The sequence below is a fragment of the Sorex araneus genome, chromosome 2 (assembly GCF_027595985.1).
Source record: "Sorex araneus isolate mSorAra2 chromosome 2, mSorAra2.pri, whole genome shotgun sequence".
Taxonomy (NCBI): domain Eukaryota; kingdom Metazoa; phylum Chordata; class Mammalia; order Eulipotyphla; family Soricidae; genus Sorex; species Sorex araneus.
This window is the reverse complement of record NC_073303.1, coordinates 186,297,326-186,311,857: the sequence shown is the minus strand read 5'-3', so window position 1 is coordinate 186,311,857 and position 14,532 is coordinate 186,297,326. Positions and strand designations below refer to the sequence as shown.

Genomic DNA, 14,532 nt, shown 5'->3' with positions numbered 1-14,532 from the left:
ATTTACATTGTACATCACTGGAGTGTTATATCAATGATATAGTGGTATCATTGGAGTGTTGAATATTGGAGCTTTGGTAAGTGCATACATTAACAAAGTAATGTTAGTATAAATAAGTTCTTGGATAAATGGGAGTAATATTAGAGTTTGATGAGTGTGCAATCATTAGCCATTTGATGAAATAAACTATAAGAATGTAAAACAATTTGATTTAATCTCTAACTTAAATTAAGATACAAATAATAATGAAACACTAGGATTTTAAAAGCATTCTATGTCATTGACTTCATCTGTTTTTATAAAACATGATGCTAATTAGAACAAAAACTCTAAATATATAATTAATGTGTATTATAATAATGTACAAAACATTATAGCTTATGATAGCATTAAAATCGTATGACATAATGCTTAGAATTGTGTTTTAAAGCTATTATAAATACAGTGAGTCACATAATTTATGTTATATCTCATTGAAATTTTGTTATCATTTTAGATTTTTATATTTATATGCAATTTATATATGCATATCTCAAATTTATTATATGTATCTTATTTAATTATACATATCCTAATTATACATATTCTATTTAAAATATATATATTTCCAATGTAATAGTACTATTTCTTATAAAATGATTTAAACATTTTTCTCAAATTGAAATTTGACATAGATATAAGTATATAATAAGCCATGTGCTTTTACCTTTCCAAGTCTTCAAGGTTAGTTAAACTCAGCATGATTTACAAACGGACATGTTGACTGTTAAATTGTCAAATAATTGAGTCAAATGAAAATAAGCAACAAAACTGTACTGCAACTTGCTCTTTTGCACATGGTCACTAACATCTCTTCATTAAAAACAGAAAGTTTCTACATTTCTTCTTTTGTCCCAAATACAGTAAATCAACAATATTTGGCTTTACCTCAAATCTCAACATATTTATATATTTGTGCGGCTACTGTGTTGGCCCAACCTATAATTTTCCACTTGAATTATGTTAAGAACTTTTTATCTGTTTACTCTAATGTTTCCTTTGCACCTACAAACATTTCAGTATTCATTTTACACAAAAGCTACAATAATCATCTGAAATATATTACTTTAGCTTACATATTTTTATAAAATTTTCTAGCTAAGAAGTTTTGTTACTCTGGTGCTTAAATTGTTTGCAAACTTTGTATTTGTATTAGTCCCTCTTTTTAGCTCAATCCTATGGATTTTGTTTGTCTTTGAAAACTCTAAATTTATTTCTCCCTTATGATACTGTATTTTTCATTTCACTGACACTGAATGTTTTTCCCACAATCATTTTGTCACCAGCTTCTCATCTCTCAGGTTATTGAAAAATAATTCTCTAATAACAATATACCTTTCACTTTTCATTTTTCTTCATGTTTATAATAAACGCACTTTTTTTTTATTTAATCAGTGCTAACATTTTTTCTGCCTAAGCTTCATGTAAATAAATATCTTTCTCATTTTGCCTGCCACTTTTTTATCAGGTTCATATCAATATACACAGCCTGGTATTTATTCCAAAAATGTATATTTGAAAAGTTAGAAAGAATGAAAATGTGAAAGTATGGCTTTGAATTATTTATGTATATATAAACATCCATATAGTATAAATATTATGTGTTGTAATTATGTTATATATTTTTTATTTCTTTTTTTGGTTTTTGGGTCACACCCAGCGATGCACAGGGGTTACTCCTGGCTCTGCACTCAGGAGTCACCCCTGGCGGTGCTCAGGGGACCATATGGGATGCTGGGAATTGAAACCGGGTTGGCCGTGTGCAAGACAAACGCCCTACCCGCTGTGCTATTGCTCCAGCCCCTATTTTTGATTTCTTGATAGGTAAAAAGAAACTAAATCCTTGTTAATATATTTAAGAATAAGACAATATAAAGTAGATCAATCTATATAAAAGTATTATATAATTATAAAAATCAAAATATATAGTTAATAGGAAATTTCTATATTGCATGCCAATGTTCTATTCAAATGATAAATAAAGTCCGACTTAAATTCATTCTTTGCTATGCTCCGTGTTTAGCATGAAGCAGATGGGATAGTCTTATTACCATATGAGCTTGCTATCCCTGCAGGTGGGATTTATTTGGAAATTAAAACTTTTTTAATTGACAACAGTTGATATAAAATTTATCAACCCATGAGGTGAAAATATCCCTTATAGAAAATCAATATGGAGTAGTGAGGTACAAATTGTGTAGCAGGGTTGACAAGAAGTAGAAATAAAAATCTATAAAACCATGCAGAGTGAATTTGTCTCTGTCCCTAATCATAGAAAATAATGTACAACACTATATGCATCTCAATTTATTTCTCGAAAATTAATTAAAATCAGCTAAAAAATATGAAGGAATATATTACTAATAAAAACACAGTGAATGCTAAAGATATTGCTGAGTGAAGAAAACCAGACACAAATGGTAGACTTTGCTGGGATTTATCTATGTGAAATACTATTACAATGATCAAAAATCTACGGCAAAGTATAGAAATAAGAGTTTTGTGGGCACAACTGAGATGTGTTCTTAGTTCCTGTGTATGGGAAACTGAGTAAAGAGAAGCAATGGGAAGTTTCTAAATTAAAATATGATTTAGGTTACAAAAACATAAACACTTCCAAACTTATCACATGGAACATTATGTGCATTTCATGTGTATAAATTTTACAGTGAAATAAATAAATCCTGGAGCTGGAGAAATAGCACAGCAGGAGGACACTGGCCTTTCACATGACTACCCAGGCTCAATTCTTAGCATGAACTAAGATCCTTGCACCTCAGTAAGTGTGACCTCTGGGCCAGGCGTACCCGAGTACCACCATGCATAACCCCCAAACCAATAAAAGAAAAACCCAAAATAAATAAATCCCAAATTGTAATGATGTGGGGCTGGAGTGATAGCATAGTGGGTAGGCTGTTTGCCTTGCACTCGGCCAACCCGGGTTTGATTCCCAGCATCCCATATGGTCCCCCGAGCACAGCTAGGAGTAATTCCTGAGTGCAGAGCCAGTGGTCAGCCCTGTGCATTGCCGGGTGTGACCCAAAAAAGCAAAAAACAGGGGCTGGAGAGATAGCACAGCGGGTAGGGCGTTTGCCTTGCACGCGGCCGACCCGGGTTTGAATCCCAGCATCCCATATGGTCCCCCTGAGCACCGCCAGGGGTAATTCCTGAGTGCATGAGCCAGGAATGACCCCTGTGCATTGCCGGGTGTGACCCAAAAAGCAAAAAAAAAAAAAAAAAAAAAAAGCAAAAAACAAACAAACAAAAAAACAACCAAATTGTAATGATGTGTACAACATAAACTATATAGTGTTTTAGTGCACTAACATTGTTGAAATGCAAACAAAAATATGACTCGTAATGGACTTACATGTAATAAAGAACTGGATTGTAATTGCAGGACATAAAGTGTTTGGAAATGGGTTTGGATTTAACAGTCTTTTAATTGTTTTCTATGTTTCAAATGTTTCATATTTAGATATTAGATAGAAAATCTAAGGAATTGACTATAAGATGAAAAAGGACTATGTCCTTCAATTTTAAACGTTTGATTTCTCTTTGCAGTGCTTACTGTAGTTATGTGTGTATCTGTTATGTGTGTATCTAATTAACCTAACACACACAACAGTGTGTTTACATGTGGGTGAGTGTATATGTATGCTTAAACAGACGACTGTGCTTCCTGTACCAATTTTTTTATGAATCCATGGTTTTGGATATTGGATAAAAATCTATCCAAAAACAAAATGATAATCATTAGAAACTATTAATGACTTTCGTACATAGAAGGGAATTTTGCTACAAAATTTGGAAAACACAAAATTTGTCACAAAGTATTGCTTAGCACATACACAAGTTTTGATACCACCTTAAAACCTATCTATTAAAATTTGAGATATTTGGCATAGTTAATAGTTAAACACAGTTTGCCTTGGTTTTTAATTATGATTATTACCAATTATTCAAAATAAGGAAAATTATACAAAAACCACTTTATGATCACCTTTCATCTTTAAATCAAGGTAGAAATTGTTTTTTTTTTGATTGATCCCAATTTAAATTTGGTCTTTACTAGTCTGTCTTATGTTATTTTATTTTTATGAGATCTTGTATATACAATGCAAGGAGCAACAACACACTACCCATGTTCTTACAGTTAACATCTATTCCTTACAGAAAAAAATTCCCTCATGAGGTCTCAGTCAAGCCTGAGAGAGACACTTAATTGTGTAATGTGATGCTGGTATTGATACTCACAAGTATGCAGCTTTTCCTTCCTCCAGTTCTTTACTTTTGCCACTGGAGCCACTCTTCTTCCCACACATTCTCCTGGTGATGCACATCAATAACCCACATTGTCGAATAAAGAAACAACTGACGTCGGTTACCACGAGGATTAGCAAAAGTGCCGCAACTCCCAGGCCAATGACGGCTCCAAGCCCAAGACCATTAAAAAGTGTGTCTTCAAAACATAAAACAGAAGAATTACATTACGCCTCAAGTATGAAAAGACTAGAAGATTTTCTAAAAATTATTCTTATCCAAGAAATAGGCAACTAAAAATACAGGAAACATATGATAGTTACTGGCAGACTCTGACTTAATAATTCGGTGGTACAAAACTCAGATTTTTAAATAATGTTTTAAATAACTAATATGCTAATGGTTGGAATGGTTTTTTTTGTGTTTTTGCGAATTTATTTTAGGAAATAATACCTCTTAAGTAACTTACCTCTTATTTAATTCTCGAGTTCCCGTGGGGAATACTATGAATATAGTCATATTACTAAATATAATCTATCAAAGAATCACAGCCATTAATAGATCATCACTTTGTTAAAAGGGAAAGAGTCAAAACTCTTGTTCAAACAGTGTTTAATAGATGTTCTATATAAAATCATTTTAAACTTGCAAATGACGGCTCTCAGCAATTTACATTGACGGAGTATGCATTTTAAAAATACCTGTCTACTATATTTTTAAAAGCATCATCTTAGAAGAAAATATTTTACTAGTATTATTTCCTGATAGTATTTTGACAATTCATATTAGGATACAGGCAAATTAAAGTAGAGCTATAGCAATTGTGATCTATCTGAAATTATATCATGATATGGAAGGAAAAATCGAGGGTCTCTTTTCCTCTGCATTTGATCCCAGGAAAACTTAATTGTGATGCAGATAGCATTCATGAAAGACATGACTGGGAATTGGACAGATTTAGATACTGGAAAAATTGGCAGCAGGTGCTAATAATAGTAAAACTGAACCAAATTGACACAAAAGACAAGATTTCATAGTTGTGGTAAGTAAGTTAAGTTAGAAAAAGAATGCCATTGACCAGAAGGTTTTACTAATCTATGGTATATCTTAAAAATCAAACAAAACAAAAATATACTATGAATTGTCAATAAAATGATAGCTACTGGAGAAGAAGGGGTCAGATATGGCAGGAATGGGAAGAGGCGTAGTGGTGGATAATGATCAACTTTTATTGATAGAAAAATAAGCACAATGTAAAGAAAATATGTTGTACAGTTAATACTAAATTACCAGGAGGAGGAAAGAGATATCTAAAACTCTGTTTGTAGGAAAGTCAAAAATGAGTTTTTGCATGATAGCACAGGGATTGGGAGTTTGCCTTTCACAAGGCCGAACCGAGTTTGATTCCGCCGCTCTTGGAGAGGTATCGAGCCCGTGTGGCAGAGCCTGGCAAGCTACCCGTGTGTATTGGATATGCCAAAAACAGTAACAATAAGTCTCTCAATGAGAGACGTTACTGGTGCCTGCTTGAACAAATCGATGAGCAATGGGATGACAGTGACCAGTAAGTTTATATAACCTTATAAAATTATAATGACCGATGATCTTTTTTTAAATGTCAAAGTACATTCACTATAAATGTTACAGTCACATGCTCAGGATGGAACTGACATTGAATCAAGTGACAGATATTTTCACTGTGTATTCAAATCTGGGATTCAAGAAGCAGAATTGGGGGCCGGAGCGATAGCACAGCGGGTAGGGTGTTTGCCTTGCATGCGGCCGACCCGGGTTCGATCCCCGGCATCCCATATGGTCCCCCAAGCACTGCCAGGAGTAATTCCTGAGTGCAGTACCAGGAGTAACCCCTGAGCATCGCTGGGTGTGACCCAAAAAGCAAAAAAAAAAAAAAAAAAAAAAAAAAAAGAAGCAGTATCTCTTTCTATATCTATATCTATGTCTATATCTAGATTATATCTATATCTATATCTACACAGATCGGGTGTGTTTATATAAATATACATAGTAGATATGTGTATAATATGAGTATATGTATGTATATGTGTACATATAAGAAACAAAGATTTTCTAATTTGAGGTCCATTTTATTGCCGACTCAAATTTTGATACAAAGTGATCTATATGAGCACTGTAGCACTGTAGCACTGTCATCTCATTGTTCATCAATTTGCTCGAGCAGGCACCAGTAGTAACGTCTCCATTGTGAAACCTGTTGCTACTGTTTTTGGCATATAGAATACGCCACGGGTAGCTTGCCAGGCTCTGCTGCGCAGGCTGGATACTCTCAGTAGCTTGCCGGGCTCTCGGAGAGGAATGGAGGAATCAAACCAGGGTCAGCTGTGTGCAAGGATAACGCCCTACCAGCTGTGCTATCACTCCACTCCATAATCATAGTACTAAGCAATAAAATCCGCAGATCCACGATGTTAGGTAAATTAATTCATGAATTAATCTTTCAATTATGAAGTGATGATTTGCAGTTAAAACACTAAATCTGAGATAGGAAAATTCTGGTCCCATCACATATATTTGTGTGGTCCTGAAAATATCTCAAATTTCTCTGAGACGTGTTACCTTCTTAATAATCGAGGTATTTATGAAAACAACTCCAATTAGGTCAGTGATTTTGAGAGAAATTATTACAAATGCAATAATGTATCTGATACATGTAACACATTGCCAACACTATGTAGAATTTTTTTTTTTTTTTTTTTTGCTTCTTGGATCACACCCAACGATGCACACAGGTTACTCCTACCACTGCACTCAGGAATTACCACTGGCGGTACTCAGGGGACCATATGGGATGCTGGGATTCGAACCCGGGTCGGCCACGTGCAAGGCAAATGCCCCACCCTCTGCGCTATTGCTCCAGCCCCCTTCTTTTTATTTTATGCAGAATTTTTTTTTTGTTTTTGGGTCACATCCGGCGATGCACAGGGTTTACTCCTGGCTCTACACTCAGGAATTACCCCTGGCAGTGCTCAGAGGACCATATGGGATGCTGGGAATCAAACCCGGTCAGCCGGGTGCAAGGCAAAAGCCCTACCCGCTGTGCTATCACTCCAGCCCCTGTAGAAATTTTTTAAGGACTGGAAATAACTTTGTTTTCTTTTCATCATAATATTATTATTAATGTATACTTTTTTTTAAAGAATTGGTAACTTTTTCTTCTCATAGTGTCATTTTATACAAGACCATCAACAATAGCACAGCGGGTAGGGTGTTTGCTTTGCAGGAGACTGACCTGGGTTCTATTCCTCAGTCCCTCTCGGAGAGCCTGGCAAGCTACTGAGAGTCTCCAGCCTGCACAGCAGAGACTGGCAAGCTCCCTTTGGAATATTTGTTATGCCAAAAGCAGTAACAACAAGACCCACAATGAAGACATTACTGGTGCTTGCTTGAGCAAATCTATGAGCAATGGGAGGACAGTGCTACAGACAGTGCTACAGTGTCATTTCATTGTTACTGTTATTATTTTAATTATCTACAGTTAACCTTGTCTCTAATTGTATATCTGCTCAGTAATCTAAGGTGAGACAGTATCTCTTTCTAACATTTGTTCCAAGCTTTCTTTGTGTGTGTGTTTTTTTAATGACAGGCTTGGCTTGTTAGCTTTTAAATGGTAAATAATTTATTTGTGACCTTTTTAGCATTAAACCAGCATATTGATCTGTTTCATTTTCAACTTTAGAAGATGCTAATAGAAACATTACATTTGTAAAACACGTTATGATGAAGGACTATGGATGCTGAAGTAGCTATTTTTTTCCTAGAAAAATAATATTATGCTATCTTAGCTTATTACTAACATTCTTGAATGTTACTGGAAGTTAATGTTTGTTAAAAAATACATTTATATCATTGTAGAAAACACACATGGACATCAGACAGATCTGTATTATAAATAAGTTGCATTTTCAAAGTCATTTTTCTTTTATGTCACATTTAGAATATACTTTTATGATCATACTTTTCTCATCTTATGATTTTAGGCTATAATAATTATAAAAAAACTAAGCATACATTTATCTGTTTACAGTTTTCTTCTGTAAGGAAAGTTTGCCTTTGTACTGTTCAAAATTAAAGTATAATTTGTATAATTATGTTATTGAGTTTGAAGGGTGGAAATTATTCATTTCTAAAGAACAAGTAGAAAACAATTTCTTTAAAATTGGTGTTGTTTTTATTACTAGAAAAATGAACAGAAATAATTTAATAATTTCAAGTTTACATTTTCTTTTTTTAACTTTCCAGAAAACAGTCACGTGGGTTTATAATTTTTAGAATGTGTCCATTAATAAGAAATCAATAGTTTCTGGTTAGTCTGCTTCATAAGAAAATCGAAAAATTGAGATACTGAGAAGATAGCTGCAGATAAAATACCTTGATACTGGATCTTAAATAAAAACTGATTAGCAGCAGGTTTCATGCATTTTTGATCTTGTGATAAGTTCAACATTAAACAATTTAAATTCAGCATCAATTATCAAAAAAAAGAATCAAAGTAAATAGAGCATTTAAAAATATCTATGGGGCTTGCTTAGCAATATTTCAGTGGATAGCTTGTTTTGCCTTGCAGGTGGTCAACCCTGGTTCTATCCTTGGCATCCCAAATGAACCCAGAGCATCACCTGCAGTAACTCCTGAGTGCTAAGTCAGGAATAACCTCTAAGCATTTCCAAATTGCCAGTTGTAACTCCCCATCCCATCCCTGCCCCCAAGAACAAAAAGCAACTCTACTCTGACATGGAGCTATACTACAGCAGCGGGAAGGGGTTGGCTTGCACACGACCAAACAAGTCAATTGGAGGGATCCCATATGGTCCCCCAAGACCACCAGGAGTGATCCATGAGTGCAGAGCCAAAAATAAGGCTCGATTAAACAATTTCTTTAAAGTTGGTGTTGTTTTTATTACTAGGAACTATTAATGTGTGGCCCCCAAGACAAAATAAAAACAAACAACCCCTTCCAAATATAATCACTAACAATTTAGCAATTTCTTGGTTTATTTCATTAAACTATTTCTCCCAAATTGCCTGTTTTCTAGACTTGGAAATTCTCTCTCTCTCTCTCACTCTTTCTCTAGCATTGTATATTCAGCATATATAAATATATGCTAAAATTTGGTATATTTATTTAGCATAACACACCACACGCACACCATTAGATATCTACGCAACCTTGGGAATTTTCACATTAAAAGAAAAAGAGTAAAGAAGTTAAGAGTAAGATTTAGAACTTGTCAACTACAATCTTAAATAATATATTTAATAAGTCAATTTAAAAACAATTAGTAATATTGACCATGAAGCATAATCACAATATCCCTTAGTGTAGAGTAAATTGAAGACACTTTATTTCTTGACCACCTACAACTCTAGAAGGAAAATGTATTGTTCAATTCTGTATAGTTATGTAAAGAAATGTTTTATAAAGTTACAAGACTTTCTATTTACTATGGGAATACCAAACTTGCTATATAAAAACCTAGGTAAGTGTTGACTTTGGACATTTTAATTGCCATCTGTTAGTTATAATAAATGAGGGATAAATAAATAAATACCATATACACATTTTAAATATTTAGGAAAAATATTCAAAATTTGGGCTGGAATGATAGCTCAGCAGGTATGGCACTCAGCAGGTCAGACTTGCACACAGTTGACCTGGGTTCGATTCCTCTGCCCCTCTTGTAGATCCTGGTAAGCTACAGAGGGTATCTCACCTGCACTGCAAAGCCTGGCAAACTACCCATGGCATATTCGATATGCCAAAAAACAGTAACAAGTCTCATAATGGAGACGTTACTGGTGCTGCTCGAGCAAATCGATGAGCAACAGGATGACAGTGATACAGTGATTCCAAATTTATATTTCTTATTTTGAGACAGTATGACTGTCAGATATCCTTTATAAATATAATTGCAAGTTGAAACATAACATACATTTTAAAAACCTTTATTCATGGACATTATAGAATTTATTCTGGCAGACTGAAATGTTAAAACCACTGATAATAGTAAACTGAATGGAACGTAACACTATTTAAATTGGTCTAAAAACACGGTTCTCTAGTGTGGCATGATTGAAGGGCGTCTGCACTGACCTGTTTAGAATGCATCCCTGAATTGAATGACCTATCCAATTTTGATTCATATTTAATTTCCCTACTTGAAGCACATTTTAAACATCTGAGGTTTAGAATGTCTGTTCAATACCACTTTAATGGTCTCAATTAGAAAGAAGAAAAAAATCACTGTAAATTGCATCAGCAAAGATGATTAAAACACCATTTTCTATTCCTTAAAATTAAACAAATAGGAAACTCAAGGAGCAATAATAATTGAATTTTATGTAATTCCTCCCCTCTATATTACTTTATCATTGTCTCCACATGCCAGAAAAATATCGAATGTTTCTTCCAAAAATTTTACCTCCTAAAATTTTACTTTTCTTTTAAAAAGTAGGTAAAGTTTTATCATATATTTACCTTGGAAATAAAATATGATGATATAATATTAAAAATAATAAATTACGGAGGGATTCAAAACAAAGTAAGGGAAATTCTCATTTTTTTTGTTTCCACTGTGGTAGTTAATCAAATTGTGACCCACACATTTCAACTAGATATTATTAAATCACAGGTTATCATTTATTATTAATTGGTGATAAATATAGATATTATTATTAATATTGATAACTAGATATCCTACGAAAATGATCCTGGAGTATATGTAGTAAAGTTCTTTGCAATTTTAAAGATTTTTTTCAAGTACATCCTCATCTTATAAGTTCTATGTTTTGTGCAAAGATCACTGTGCTTACTGCAATTTCTTGTTACTTGTTAATATATTCTTTTGAAAGTGTTAGGTTCTTTTTACTTTTTAAAAAAAATTCTTATAATTTACAAATGTTTAAATATTGCTAATATTTATGAATATTGAGATATAGACAAATATAATTTAAATACCATGTGCACATTTTAAAAGACTTAAAAAAGAATTGTTGCTGGTAAACTCTTTGTAGGGTCCAAACATTTCCATTTTTTTTTCTTTTAGCTGTGCATTTTACTGCGATCACTGTATCACTATCATCCTGTTGCTCATCAATTTGCTCAAGCGGGCACCAGTAACATCTCTATTCGTCTCTGTTACGTGCTAGTGTAGCCTGATGACATATTGGGGGCTCTTTCAGGATCAGGGGAATGAGGACCGTTGTTACTGTTTTTGACATATGAGTACGCCACAGGGAGCTTGCCAAGCTCTCCCATATGGGCAGCAAGGGTAGCTTGCAAGGCTCTGCCGTAATCCATTTAAACAATCATAGTCAATTTATAATATTTCTAGAATTTATAATATATAGAAATATATAAATTCACTGTGATAAGAACTCAAAATATTTTTTTAAAACACTTCCTCTTAGGTGCCCGGAGGATAGGGCATTTGCCTTGACAAAATGGCATTTGCCTTGACATTTGCCTTGAATTGACAGGGCTTCAATCATCAGCAACCCCTATGCTCCCCTGAGCACGGCCAGGAGTAAGTCCTGGTTGCAGAGTCAGAAGTAAACCCCAAACAAAAACTAAAACAACAAAAGAACAACAGCAACAACAAAAACACTCACTTCATTTTATATGGGTTTTGGTGATAGCTCTGAGTCAGGGAATTTCCTTGCCTAAACAGACTCAAGCTTCATTCATTCCATTGCCTGTCCCACCCTAAGGTGACACCGTGTACCTGTAGCACAGCAGAGACACAGGAGCATGGGGAATTGGGTCTAGTATTGAGCCACCTGGTCTAAATGGCTAAGTACTGCTGGAAGTGTCTCCTGGGGCCCATAGATATTATTTGGGAGCCCCCTTAAATAAATGAAAGAAAAGCATGATTTGGGGGAGGGCTTCCCATTATTGGTGGAGGCCACCAGAGGTGGTACTGGCAATGCTTTGGAGACAGTGGGCTTCCTGGCCCCTAACTGGGGTCATCTGCAGTCAGGTTTCTATTCTTTGTTATTTCCCCGGCACCTCAAATATTTCAAAACTATTTTTAGTATGTAATTCATTTACTTTTACATGTTCACATGATTTCTTTCTTGATCCTTTGCAAAACAGATATTAAAATCAATGTAATAAATACAATATTCATTGATACCGTTCTCTGTCATGGGTGACATTGCTTTTTACTCATTTGGGGAAAAAGAATATTCTTAATTACTTATTCATTTATTTATTGGTAACTCCTTTTTGTCAGCTACTTGTCTTCTTAGACTAAGTTCATCATTTTATTGCTGTCATCATTTCTGTTTATTTGTCTTAATATAGTCATATTCGTCTCCACTAAATTTTTAAAGGGATAAAAGTCCAGGAATATTAGTAGAAAATCATTAAAAATGTCTCCCCCAATCATATTGCATTTTAGAGTTCTATTCTTTTATTTAACTGTTCTAGTGATTCTCTAGTTCACAGTACTTTTTTTTAAATTAAACTATACAGATTCCAGACAAAGATTTTTGACAAAAACAGATGATCAATTTTTTTTAGTTCATTCAAGTTTGTGTGCTTCATATGTTATGCTGCTTACTGAACTAGCTATGTAAAACATTATGTTAATATCAGGCATTTATCACTGAGTAATTTAAAGCAATAAATATGTATTATTATTCATATTATGGGCTGAAGCGATAGCACAGCGGGTAGGGCATTTGCCTTGCACAAGGCTGATGGGTTCAATTCCTGGGTTCAATTCCTCCGCCTCTCTTGAAGAGTCAATAAAGCTACAAAGAGTATGTCGCCCACAGGGCAGGGCCTGGCAAGCTATCCGTGGCGTATTGGATATGCCAAAAACAACATGGCATGTGTCTCACATGGAGACATTACTGGTGCCCACTCAAGCAAGTCAATGAGCAATGGGATGACAGTGATGACAGTGATTCAGTGATTCATATTATATAAATGTATATATATATATGTATATAGTTATCAGGGACATAAAAACCAGAAACATTATCAGTAATTCATTTGGTTTTCTTGTTTTGTCTCGCTTTTCTTTCCTTTTTTGTCACACCCAGAAATGTCCAGAGTTTACTCCTGGCTCAGTAGTGAGGGATCACTCCTGGCAGACTCAGGACCATATGTGGCTCAAATCCGGGTCATGGATCATTCAAATGATAGTGCCCTATCCACTGTAGTTCCTGCTCAATATTTCATTTTATAAAGACTATCTTCTCTGGAGACTTAGGATATATAGTGGCCTATAAGACATGTAAATTATGAACTGAAATTCAACTACTAATAAATTCAATTTATTGCATTCCTAACAGGGGAAAATAAATGTGAACTGAGCAGAGATGTTAGAGAAATATACATGTGAGTGTTCAGTGTTTTGGGAGTACTAGTTGGAGAAGGTAATATTTGTGATGGTTTTGCCAAATAGAAAGGAAGAATCCCATGAGATGAGGAGGTCATTCCTTTCAGAATATAACAATAACAACAACAACAACAACAACAAACCAGCATATGACAAACCAGGTACATACAATATTGGGAAAACAGGTGTGGGGGCCACAGAGATTTTACAACAGGTCAAGTGCTTGTTCTGAACAGGGCTGGCTGAGTTCTATTCCCAGAAATCCCACATGGTCCCTTGAGTAGCACCTGGAGTGATTCTAAGTACATAGCCAGGAGTGACCCTTGAGCCTTGCCCACAAAGGGGGGAGGGGGTGGGTGGGATTAGGGATGGAATTCATTTAAAAAACAAGCAAACCCAAAAGCAACAAAACCAAAATTGTCCACCACCCAGTATGGCCTGTTGCTATGGTTAACCAGCAGTGATGAGATGAAATACTTTATACATCCTAGATATATGTAGCTGAAAATCACAAACTATAGTTTTGATAATTCTCACTTGTCATTTTGACTCTATAATATCTGGATGTGTTGTTTGAATTTGATGATTTATATGATATATAAAATAAATTTATACTTATTATATGTTCACTTTACTTTGATGGAGGAGATTTTTGGTCTCAAACTTGAAAAAAAATAGAGACTTTTAGCTTTTAGGTAAGAGCTTCACAGAGGAATAAATACTGTCAGAACCAGATGTTTATTTGTCTGTTAAAAAATTGAGCATTTTAAAGTTCTGCTCTTTGATTAAACCTTATACGGCCAATTTAATTACTGTGTTTCTGTGAAAAACAGGTTTCAAATAT

At 34.4% G+C, this 14,532-nt stretch overlaps 1 protein-coding gene across 1 annotated transcript in view; it reads right to left on the bottom strand.

The window, feature by feature from the left end:
- NCAM2 (neural cell adhesion molecule 2) overlaps window positions 1-14,532 on the bottom strand; it is a 456,616-nt gene that overhangs the window by 18,285 nt on the left and 423,799 nt on the right. The window contains exon 16 of the mRNA XM_004606976.2: window positions 4,297-4,501. Within this exon, the coding sequence (XP_004607033.1) occupies window positions 4,297-4,501 (205 nt within the window). The remainder of the gene's footprint in view (window positions 1-4,296; window positions 4,502-14,532) is intronic.